This window comes from Pholis gunnellus, assembly GCF_910591455.1.
Source record: "Pholis gunnellus genome assembly, chromosome: 16".
Classification (NCBI taxonomy): Eukaryota; Metazoa; Chordata; class Actinopteri; order Perciformes; family Pholidae; genus Pholis; species Pholis gunnellus.
Genome location: NC_136543.1, coordinates 14,958,186 through 14,970,928, shown reverse-complemented (window position 1 = coordinate 14,970,928; position 12,743 = coordinate 14,958,186). Strand labels below are relative to the sequence as shown.

Here is a 12,743-nt window from a genome sequence, read left to right as displayed (position 1 = left end):
GGAATTGTATTGGCTGAGATGTTGCTCTCAAACAGCAATTTTACTCTCATACCAATTTGCAAAATGTCCCTTTATATTTTTGATAACAGCTAGTTTATCTTAATTTAAATATAATCACTATATGTTGCTGAGAAACACCCTAGTGGTGGAGGGGTTTGATCCCAGTAGAAGACCTTCGTTGCATGTCGTTCCCCATCTTTCTCTCCTGTCATTGATGGCTATGCTGTTAACTATTCAATAAAGGCATAACCACTAATCCAGATTCTTGACCTAAGGTAAACGTCTGCAGATATATATATTTTATTTTTGTCCTACTTGTAGCTACATTTTATTGGGATTTGCTGCTACGGTAATGCCAATATAATGAAAGGCAAAGCTGGAACCTGCTTCATTTTAACATGCCTTGCCTGAGAGTGACAGCTTACCTGACATTATCTGAAATTCCCTGAGGCAATAAATCCCACCTAGTTGACACGCCAAGCAGAATTAAAAAAATGCTAAGGATTATTTGCAAATGCTGTTTAACCCAGGCTGTCTGCCAGAATGTTTTTCCTGCAAATTTAATAATCTCTTCCCCTATGAACACACACAGAGAGAGGAGGTTAGAGAGGAGGCTGAACAAGCCAAGAAACACACACACCTACACACACACACACACATAACGGTGCATTGACAGAAACACACAGCCCAACCATGTACACAAAAACAAGTTTACACGTTGTCCCACAAAGGAGGCGCTGCTGGAATGCGATTCGGAGCATTCATTATTTCACTACTGCAATGAACGACCTGCAAGTGCCAAGTGCTGTGTTACCCTGAGGCAGAACAGGCTCAAGTATTCAAATGGTGGCAAACAACAGGGGCATTTACACCCCCGGCTAGATTTTCTGCTGCACTTGGTTGATAAAACACACGCACACAAAATATGTCATGCAAAAAAACACCTGATCACATGCACTTTTAAGTGGTTTTCAATCACATTTGCAGCATCTTTTGATGTGTTGTGTTATTTCTGCTATGGATGTAAGTAAAGCCTCTGGCTGCTGTTTAACAAGCGCAATGTATGTTTGTAGTTTTTTTTTTCTGAAATGGTCTTTTGTTAATCGTAGAGCTCTTATCAAACTGCTTTCAGTGTTGAATCAGTTAATTCCATTATGTATGCCAAAGTAGGCCCTTAGGAATCTTTGCGATATAGGAAGCACTGATATACAATAGAAAACAGTTCATATCTGAAGGTAGAATGTTTACTTTATGTGGGTTGATGGTTTCTTATTCAGCTAGTACAACTCATGTATATCTTTCCCTGCTGTGAAAAGAGTTAATTCACAGTCCCCTTCTTCAGCACTCAGCCCTATTGGGTGAGCCGCAAAAACAATAGGAAGGGAAAAAAAACGATGGGGCGGTTGCATTGTGACATCGTTCCAGCATTGGCTTCCTGTCATGTTACAGTCCGTTTTTTTATATTTTTTTTTTGGTGGGGGGGGGGGGGGGGGGGGGGGGGGGGGGGGGGGGGGGGTTGTACTGTGTGTGCAGACAGCTCTGGCAGATTACAGGATCACAGCAAAAACGCAACAGACAGGAGCGCACATGTAACGTCTGATAATGACTGAAACCACTTGGAAATGTCGAAGGATGTCATTGAGATGTCCATTAATAATACCAATGGCAGCGGGGAATTAGAAGAGCGAGATTGGATGTGGTCCACCCAGACCCGCCACGGCAAAAGGACTTCCAGGCAGATGTGAGCATTAAGCGTTAAGTTGGCATCACATCTGTCACATGCTGACAATGAGCGAAGAGGACGGAATATGCCCGTGGCAAGTCAGTAATATTACATAATATATAGGCCGTTGGACTGTCTTGGCATGGACAGCTTTGTTTACTGAGACAGCAGCAGGACCAGGATGACAGTTAGCTTAGATGTGCTTTTAGTCACATTGAGTTGCCCCTCCAACAACAACATGGGTCTAACCAATCCAATCTGTGCTTCAAGGTAAATTGGATTCACAAAAAACAATGAGCAACCATTCTTGCATTCTTGAAAACAAACAGAGAACAGCAAAACATAAACAAACCATTGTTCTTGTAATTCAAATTATTATTTTTTTTATAATCTCTGCCTTTTATTTCTCTCAACAGTGACTTGTCCCATGAATGAGGTGCTGACAGCTTCCACGGGTGTCATCATGAGCCAGTCACCAGGCAACGGTTTCCCCCATTTTGAGTCCTGCTCCTGGGTGGTGAAAGTAGAACCTGGCTACAATATCACCTTCACGATAGAACAGTTCCAGACCAGCCGTCAGTTTGATGAGCTTGAGATCTTTGATGGTGAGTGAACACATGTATATCGACATACATTACAGTATCATGTCAGTTAGTGAGCAGCGTTATGCTTATTCTGACCTTTTCTTTATCTAAAAGAAGAGCACCATGTTACAGTCATGTTCTGGGTGATGCCCACCACATTTCCTTGGCCAAAGACTCATTTGCACTAATATCCACAATTAAAGGCTAAAATGAGCCGGAGAGATGAATTTACTGCCCGTTTCAAAACTCTCTGCATCTACAAACACAGTCTCCCTTTCATGGGGTCAGAACATCTACAGCTCGCTTGTACATTTGAATCTGATTAGAGGCACAGACAGCAGCTCTGCCAGTCTGCACTGATGGGGGTCGTGCACACTAGTGCTCCTGATTATTGCTTTTTATTTTTTGCCGAGTCGAGGGGAGCAGGCAGTTGCTAACCTTGGGGTTGCCAGGCCAATTATGGAAATAAATCTTTGATTTCCCATAATTAGGGCCGAGCAACTTTGGATTTTAACACAAGCGTAACAAAATGTGCAATACCTTAAAAGACATGATCAGGGAAAACTATAACCATTTCAAAATACAGACTTTAAAAAAAAATCAATCCGTAACCAAATGAGAATTTCTATCAATTTGCATTTACACGGAAAATGCAATTTAAATTACTGTTCGGATCCAAGTGTGTCTATGATGGAACACAATGCATTATTTTGGAGACGCAGGGCCAGTGGTGGTTTATATAAAAGTATCAGCGCTCTTATTCTTCTGCAAAAAGTTATGCGACACTCAAAATTAAACCTTTTTTCTCTTTTCCTCTCTCTCTCAATCCAGGTCCATCTAGACAGAGCCCTCTTCTGATTACCCTCAGTGGTAACTATTCCAACCCACTGAGCATCACCAGCTCCAGTAACAAAGTCTACCTGCACTGGTCCTTTGATCACACCACCAGCCACAAAGGCTTTCGCATACGTTACTCAGGTGAGTCACTTTTTATACCTGGACGTCCATTTAGATTATCAGAGGAACATTGTTACTTCTAGACATTGTTGTGTGTTAGATCTCATCAGAGGTGCCTTTTGGTTTACTATGCCAACAAGACCAGCAATGTTGCTGCCAACTGCAGCTGAAAATTGCTAGGAATAAGACCCATCTCCATGACAACCTACCGGGGGCGGCAGGCATCTGCAGCACTCCTTGCTCTGCAGCACAGGCCTGGGAATTAGTAAACGCTGTTTTTTTTGTATTGCTTATTATTCTTCTGCACTGTCCTGCTCCCAAGAAAGATCTTGCTGGTATACGACACCTGCATATCCTGCTCTGAATTATGACAGTGTAAATATTTAAAAGGCTCCCTCCGTTCTGTATCAACACCACTCAGCCAGATTGACTAATCGTCTCTCTCCTCTCAGTGGAGCTCTGTCTCCCCAACCGGATGTTCTGTCGTTTCTCTGCCCCTTTTTTTCCCCCCTTCTTTGCCATGATGGATTTTGCCACAGCAGACTAAATGACAGACGGACTAAGTGATGGCTGAGAACCCTCAAGTTGCCGTGGTCAATATGGAGTTGCCTTCGGTACTACCTTGGTCGGGAGAGAGAGAGAGAAACAGATGGCACAGGCAGATTCATGTATTCGGCTGGGTCCTTCATCAATCCATCTTTTTTTTCCTCCATGGGCCGGTCTTCCATCACCAACTTGCAGACATCTCCTCCAGCAACCCGCCATCTTAGTTTTCTTTTCCTTCTCTCCGTCCGTAGCTTTCCTCACTGTGCCTCCATCACATCATTGAGTTCATCTTTTCCATCGATCTTCAATCAACCTACAATCTGCCTGACTCTGTCACTATCTTCCTTGCTATCTCCTTATGCTCATATGTCTTTTTCTGTATCACCAACCCCCCTCCCTCCCTCTTTCTCCTCCTCTCTATTATCTATTCCAATCCAGTCACCTGCCAATGTAGATCTTATTCCTCTGAGCTGCAGGGCTGATTGCAGTGAGACAAGCTGTATACTATAATAGGCAGAGAGAGGGAAGGGGCGAGGAACGCAGAGAGAGAGGGGCAAATGAGTTAGACACAGATAGAAGTGAAGAATTGAACTCAAGGGTGGCTCTGAAGCCGCCAGTCACAGTGACTGACAGGAGGAGGCCTTGCCAAGGAAAATGGATTAGCTCAGGTGGCGTTTTAAATATGATTGCATTTAAACATTGGGTTTGTGCGTGTTCTATTCCATACCTTTGTGAGGGCATAATTGAGATTTTATCCTCTGATGATGGTGAAGAGTTGCAAACTTGAACGCTATACAATCACAAAATGTCCAAAGTTTGAACTGTGTATCATCTACCAAAGAAATCTAACATCTCGTAAGTGCTGAATAAATATGACAACGCTGACATGGCTTTAAGTTAGAGTCCCTCTGACTTGAAAGAGTGGCCATTTTCATTATTTTTATAGAGCTGTAATGTGGTCATAGTGATCAAGGGTAATGGATAATAGTTTTTTGTGTCCATGGTCCACATCCATTTTAATCTCTCTCCACAATGAGCACAATTGTCTGAGTCTCATAGTCATGTTCTGTTGCATCTTCTATAGATCTTCAATATTCCTTAAATGTTTTCACAATGTGTGTTCTTATTTATTCTTCAGGACTGTTTGTGTGTATTGATGTCACGTTATTGTGAGTTCTGCAAAATGCAATTTATGGATCTGTTGCTGGCATGATACTCTACATGATTATTGCAGTCACCAATTTAGTCAACAAACAAAAACAGATACTTTGTTCCTGCTATTATGTATCTATCACTTTTATGATCCTTCTCTGCTGCCGCTGACAAACTCCTGTTTTGCTTTGCAGAACATTAGTTTCCTTTTTAATCAATTTTTCTTCACTCTGCAGTCTGCAGTTTTTGCCTTAAAGAGATTGCATTGTAGCGCTTATATTAATATATCCTCCTTTACCACGTCAGGCGTGGAAGACGGATGCAGAAGAGATCGGGGGCTCTGTGCTATGGAAGGCGCATTAATCCTTCTCCACCTTAATAAAAACTTGCATCATCTTGCATCATTACTGGGATTTTATGCCTGTTGCACTCAATTTTATCGGTATGCATATTTATATCTTTACCTTTTTTCTTTTCTTTTTTCATAGTGGCCTACTGTAGCCCTCACAACAACCCTGTAAATGGCACAGTGCACAGTCTTACAGGCACTAAACTGGGCAGCACCCTGCGTTTCAGCTGTGACCAGGGCTTCCGGCTTATTGGTCAGAGCAGTGCAACATGCACTCGGACTCCACAGGGGATCTACCAGTGGAATGCACCAGTGCCACTTTGCCAAGGTAAGGGCTCAATCATAGCAGCAGGTCACGAGTAAGGAATAGAAGGTTGGAAGCTGTCAAGAAAAACAGATTAGATAGACTGGATTATTTTTTCTAAATATAAATTAGACAGATATAAAAAAAAAATACAATTCAAGCTGTACAGGAATCTGAAGAAGAACATTTGTTGCCTAACTGGCGTGCTGAGCTAAAGAACAATTTTTTGTTGCAAATGTATTTTGTAGGTTCAGTCGTTCGGATTTAAGTTGATTGAAATAAATCATCACTGGATCCATTTGCTTTGGATCAAAGTATGATTTCAGCTGACAGTGTGCCATCACCAACAGCCCCTCAGCCTCAGGCATGCTTCAAGGAAGCTCACTTCACCATTCCTCACATTCTCTCTGAAGATAACTTTGCATCAGATTAGTGATATTTGGTTTACCTGAATTAAATAGTTTTATGTCAGTTTGATAGTCACAGTTATAAGCTTGTCACTGTGCTATTTTTTTCTTCCAGTGATGCAATAAACAATAGCAGTTACCTACTTTCAACTGAGATTGACACAAACAAATAATGAAAACTAGAAATAAAATCATTGCTATTGGGACTATTGAGGTTTTTTTAATCTTTATTTCTTTATTACTTTATTATATTGTTTTATTTGTACTCGATTTTAGAAAGCTGTTATGCTGTTAAACCATCTTTATTGATTCCTAATTTTAGTAAATTCTCCATGTGTTTGTGTTCAGATTTTCTTTTCTATGCCATCACAAAAGCATCAAATCTAAAAGCTCTACTTCCAGAGTCTAGTTTCCAACCAGAGTTATTAATACTATCAGCTGAAGTGAAAACAGAGCAGGAGGACCATTCAATGCCTGGTCAAGTCTGCACCAGGTGTAATCTCCACATGAATTGCATGAGCTCTCTCTAGACTTGGTTGTTGACTATTCTGCAGATGGCAGCCTGAGCTAATCTTTACTGCACATCATTGCCGGCTCTGGGAGTGTGTTTGTACAGGAAGCCTATTGTGAGCTAGACATTCTGCATGCAAAGATGGTTGTTAAAATACACTTTGCTTACCTGTGATTTCATTCTACCAACCACATTTTTTTTTATCTTACCTTTCCGCCACACCCCTCGTTCCCTTCCAGTCACGTCGTGTGGAATGCCAGTGCCTCCGGTCAATGGCAGTATTGGGGGGCAGGACTTCTCTTTAGGAGCCAGGGCCACGTACCAGTGTAATCCTGGATTTCGGATCGCAGGGCCTGTCACCACCTCAGTGATCTGTCTGGAATCTGGGAGGTGGAGCCCCATTGAGGCCCCACCCAGATGTGTTCGTGAGTATTTATCTTACTGTCAGTTTATTTCTTTGCAGTATTATCAATTGAACAAACTGTTAAACTTGGCCATATTTATAAGGTTTTCCCAAATATTCCCGACGGTTAACTGGTACCAAGCACATATAAATGTGTAGTTTAATAATGTTTGTTTATCCTCTGACCTTCCAGCGGTGACCTGCCCTGACATAGGCCACTCTGCTGTGGAACATGGGAGATGGAGGCAGATCTACGGTACTCAAAACCAATATGACGCTATGATGATGCTCATATGTGACCCTGGATATTACTACAGGGGTCAAAGGGTCATTCGCTGCCAGGCCAACAGCACCTGGAACTACCCAGATCCACGGCCAGCCTGCGAGAGTAAGTGTATACTGCACATCCCGTGGTCTAATTTTCCCAGTTTCTTGCGTTCACTCCCTCAAAAGTAATTTACCAAGCATAAATAGTTATTGCATCCAAATGTATTTTTATTCCACTGCGATAATTAAACAGGTGCTAATCTTCCAAACAAAACAAAATGACTGAAAGCCAATCAAAACCATTTTCCAAACAAAACAATTTAGTATTCCAGTTGATTGTATTTTGAACCTATGGGATTGTGACACATGATATTGTTTTCTCATTCAGTCATCTCCTGCGGGGACCTTGGGACTCCACCAAATGGCAACAAGATTGGAACACTGACTGTGTATGGAGCCACTGCCATTTTCTCCTGCAACACAGGATATACCTTGGTTGGCTCTCGGGTACGAGAGTGTATGTCCAATGGGCTTTGGAGTGGAACACAGGTCCAGTGTCTAGGTGAAAATCCTCATTACCCCAAAATGAGTACAACTTCATAAAGTCTTGATATTTGCTTCAAAGGTTTTTTAGAAACACTTATGTCTGACCGTTCCTCTTCTCTTCTTCACTCATCCATAGCTGGCCATTGTGGCACCCCGGAGCCCATCGTGAATGGACAGATAAATGGAGAGAATTATAACTATCGAGGCAGCGTTGTGTACCAGTGTAACCCAGGATTTCGTCTCATTGGGGTGTCAGTGCGAATCTGTGAACAGGATCACCGCTGGTCTGGACGTACTCCTGTCTGTGTCCGTAAGTGCCAACAGAAAACAGTGACTTGAGTAAATCTATGAGTGGTATAGTGTATAGTTAAAGACTTAGATTAGCATTGTCGTATTTTATATGAGGAACACTGGTAAGATAGCTATCTAAGAAAAACAAAATCACAACACAACAAAGTTTCCAACTCTTCCAACTCTCATTTTGAATGACTGCAGACATTTATAAGCTAGGGATGCTCTTACCAGGTCCATACCGACAACCAAAATACACTTTAAAAGCCACCATTATTCCAAAATTATACACTGTACTCCTCTATGGAACCACTCAATTGACACGAAAAATGGCAAAAATAGTGACATGCTGTCAGTGCAGCTGCAGCGGGGCCTGTGGCTTCAGAGTTCATTACTCGGCATTTACACGAAGGGGGGAATTCACAAAGAATGGACTGCGGCTGCTGATAACAGCATGAATTGCACATCACTTGCAATCGCTATCTGCCCCCTCTCAAGGTCCAAGTCACAAAAGATAGAAACTGTCACAAGGCATAACAAAACAAATGTGGATATGGTTTTGAGCTGACCCCTTATGCGCTTAAGTTAGGCTGACATCAACTTTCTGAAGATGAATAACATTAACTGCGTGTGGATATTAGCGCTGATCATTGTGAATTTAACTGTTTTTGAAATGAGGTTTATTTAAAGCCAAATTAATGCACATTAAATTATTTGTGCATATAACAGGGCCACCAAGAAGCTATTTGCTTTGCAGAGCAGTTAGGGCTGCATTTCACCATTTGCAGGTTCTTTAATAATTACAGAATTCTTTTTTTCTTTTTATGTGCAGTTTTAGCATCCGCATAAGCCGGAGGATTGTGAATTCGACCCTCAACGTTGTGTCCGTATAGTTTTATTGTTGTGACATTAGCTTTTCTAATCCAGGCCCTCCATGTTCATTTATTTGATATCAAACCTTTAGATTCTATTAAGCTGCTCAGCAAATGTGTAACCATGATTTTCTTTCTGCTTGGACTCTCACAGCCATCACGTGTGGTCATCCTGGTAACCCGACCTTCGGTATGACCCAGGGAACCCAGTTCAACTTAAATGATGCCGTGCGCTTTGTCTGCAACACTGGCTATGTTCTACAGGGGGCTGTAAAATCTACCTGCCAGGCCAATGGGCAGTGGAGTAACAACCTCCCCAAGTGTAAAAGTAAGTGTCCAGCAGATGCCAAAGCTCATCAGTCAATGAATGTATGATTTTTGGAAAACCTCATATACCAATAAATGGAAGGAGAAATGCAAAGAACCAGCACACATGAAATATATGCACCTGATCTTTGTAGATCTTTATGTGCATACATCTCTTTATATACAAATGTTTAAATGCATGATCACAGCACAGCTAAGCGATGTGTAGGCGTAGCATAGCAACCCTCACGTTGGTTTATTTGTATATTTATCATGCCATGTGTATCATTTGAGAGCTAAATAAACCGCTGTCATCTTCTTTTTTCATACCTCATGAGTGAGGACATTTTCGAAAACGTGTGCTCGTTTCCACATACTTGCCTGTTGGGCTATGGTTTTGTGTTCTTATCCATCTGTGTAGCTAGGTATTAAATTACCCTTCGTAATGTGCAAGGTCATATGTTACGTGACCGTAGATGACCCCAATCATTGAGAGAGCGGAGATGAAGCGCAGAGACACCCTGAGGTAGAAAGAGTTTAAACGACCCATATTAGGGGAAATTGAAATGAAAAGCCAAAGAGAAGCCTGGATTATTTAATTACCGCGGTCTCAACCATTTGGTCCGTGGAGGTTCCGGATAATATTTACATTTGATGTTATTTCCTCTTACCCTAGCTACCTCTGTTACACCCTAAGGCTCGGCTGTCTATCAGTGAAGCAAACCTGGTTAATAAGCATGCAGACAACTAAAAACAATCACAGGATCCTTGAGCTTGTGTGACAGACGGCAGCCTTATGAGACCCGCATCCTGGCTTTTGCACAGAATAAGAAGTACCCTGCTCTGCTTTGAAGCGAGGCAAGGACTTTTAATTTGGCAGTGTTTTTGCGACAAGCGATGTATCTCGGCACCCACGTCTGTCTCTAAGTCCCCACTAACTGAGGGCTTTGTGACAGGCACAGAAAGGGGCCGCTCGCAAGGTCAGGCCCTGAACGTGACAAGGCAGTGACAGAATCAGTGACGGATTGAGTTATGAGGTTGTTTTAAATGAGGAGAGAACTGAGTTTTTAAGACATTCATGAAGGGATGAGGAGGTTGCAAGTCTCACAGGAATCCTTCTTGACTTGTTAAAAAAAAAGAGAACGGTACATTTGGCTGCTGCATACATAAGCAGATGTACGCATTAAATCTGTCCGCTGTGGTTGTGACATCATGCAGATGCCGACTCTGAGATGCATCTTATGTGAGGCTGTGTGTGTAAACGGGGTGTGTGGGTGTAGGTTTTGATGGCACATTATCCTCACTGTCTATGTGGAAACATAAGAAGCTTAGGGGTATTTTTGTAAATCAGATTTATCACCTTTATTACAGCATTTCTAGACATTTTTGATGAGGCGCGCTCTCCTGTCTGCCATGTACTTCCTCCTCTGAGTGGAAAACTACAAATGCTAGGATGACATCCACTTCATCCATCGCCCCTCAGCTAAGCCGAAGCATCGGCTTTTCTTTTAGAGAGAGATGTAGTAGTGGATAGATACAGAAGGCAGGGGGAAAAAAGGTATGGGTGGGGTAGGAGTCGGTCAGACAAAGTAATGATTTCCACGGTCCAGATTTTAACTACACGAGTCTATAGGCCCATCAATTATGCAGGGAGCAGGAGAGCACCACCGGCCCAGCCAGTCTCCTAGCCCCCTCTAATCGCCACCAATTTGAGTCACAGCAACAGAGCCACAACGCTGCCTTCCTTGGATGACTCGTTTGTTTATTTGTCTTTCAGCGATAGAAAGCTAGAGTCACAGGACAGCTAAAAACAAACTCTGACACACCACTTACAGGGCCGCTATTTGGCAAGAGGCCAGGAGGAGGATAGGTTGACTGGGGTCTCCACTTCTGAGAGGAAAAGAGATGAATTACCTCAGCCCATCTTCCTTGTTCACTTTTATTCCTCTTTTCCTTTCATCCTTTCGCTTCCTCTCTTCATGCCCACTGGGCCACACACAAAAATGCACCTGGAGGTCAGTCGCTTTAGATGACTGTTGGGACCGCTTTTGAGCCGATGATGCCCGAGCACATTTAACCAAAGCTGAATTCCAAGCTTGGAAAGTCTCGTGCTCTCCACTGCTTCAAATACACTTTATTATGCGGTAAGTTGTAAATGATGGTACCATGGGTCAGCACTCTGCTGGAAGGAATTCATTATAATAGGTATTTGGGGGGGGTGATGTAGCTGAGCTTGGGCCAACTTGGGAGCATATAAATGAGCACGCTTTTAGGCACATTAGCATACAATGGGTTCATTTTGGCAGCGGCAAAGGCACACTCGTGGGGCAAGACTGGCAAGGCAAACTGGGGCATAATGGCTGCATGGATAGGGTTTTAGAAGCAATTAGAGTTTTGGCATCATAATACATACTTAGTTGTGGTTCACAGTATAGACTAGACAGCAACTGTTACTCACTGTATTCTGACTTTGTTGTGGCATTGTAAGGTTTTGGTTTGTGTCTTGTATCTGAGGCTCTCAAGATGGATTGGTGCTGGTAGCAGTTGTAGCCTGACATGCTGTCATGCATTTTAATACATTCTGTACCATCAGGGCCTCTTCCTCTCTAACTCTGTTCAGCAAACCCCCCCTCGATGCTTTTCGCTCCACACTCATCCCTCATTCTCCCCGTCCCTAAGTCTCTCCATCTGGTGCTAAACTGACACGGTGCCTCTTCTCCTGTGAGCTCCCCATCCATCACCATCTCCGCACCACAGCGGCCAGCAGGAGACTGGCTCTAATGAAGCAAATGTTTATTTCCGGAGTCTGCCTCCTACTTCATTTGGATTGGGGTGGATGGATGGATGCTGAATGAGTGGAAGTAGGAGATGAGGAAGGGAATGGACAGAGAGAGTAAAAGCAAAAGAAATGGGAACGCTCCCTGTGTGTGGGATTGTTATGTAACTATATTAAAGTATATGGAATAATATTACAAAAAACCCTAGCCACGTGTCTTTCTTGCCATTAACATTTGACATATACTCGTACATTTAGAAATCATTTCCTGGTTAAATATATTCTTAAATCGAGCCTCAAATGCTTACACAAGATTACATTTTTCTTTCTTGTTCCTTTACTCTCTTCCCCCCTCTGCTTCCCTTTCTACAGTTGTGAACTGCACAGAGCCGGGTCATGTCGAGAACAGCATTAGGCAGATACTGCCCAGCGGGCCGCATCGCTACAGCTTCCAGACCACCGTGTCGTACCGCTGTAACCCGGGCTACTACCTGCTGGGCACCAGCTCCATCTCTTGTCAGGGGGACGGCACCTGGGACCGCTCCCTGCCCAAGTGCCTGTGTGAGTACCTCAGTGGTTGGCTGTTGGTGACGCTGCATGATTTAAAAACAAATATCCATAAAACATAAATGTGTTGTTTTCCTGTTTTAGGCTTTTTGCTGAACAGGATTTTTGTGACAAATCATCGCAACAACATAGTATGAGTGATTAGTGCCTCTGAACCCAAATTGAAGTCTTCAAATAACCAT

General features: G+C 42.8%; 1 protein-coding gene across 1 annotated transcript in view; it reads left to right on the top strand.

The window, feature by feature from the left end:
* The window catches only part of csmd2 (CUB and Sushi multiple domains 2), a gene marked incomplete at both ends in the record, with an annotated part of 202,691 nt that overhangs the window by 171,567 nt on the left and 18,381 nt on the right, over positions 1 to 12,743 (top strand). Inside the window, 9 exons of the mRNA XM_079176438.1 lie at positions 2,140 to 2,328; positions 3,139 to 3,285; positions 5,451 to 5,639; positions 6,773 to 6,958; positions 7,130 to 7,324; positions 7,592 to 7,765; positions 7,886 to 8,059; positions 9,067 to 9,240; positions 12,367 to 12,555. Coding sequence (XP_079032564.1) covers positions 2,140 to 2,328; positions 3,139 to 3,285; positions 5,451 to 5,639; positions 6,773 to 6,958; positions 7,130 to 7,324; positions 7,592 to 7,765; positions 7,886 to 8,059; positions 9,067 to 9,240; positions 12,367 to 12,555 — 1,617 coding nt within the window. The remainder of the gene's footprint in view (positions 1 to 2,139; positions 2,329 to 3,138; positions 3,286 to 5,450; positions 5,640 to 6,772; positions 6,959 to 7,129; positions 7,325 to 7,591; positions 7,766 to 7,885; positions 8,060 to 9,066; positions 9,241 to 12,366; positions 12,556 to 12,743) is intronic.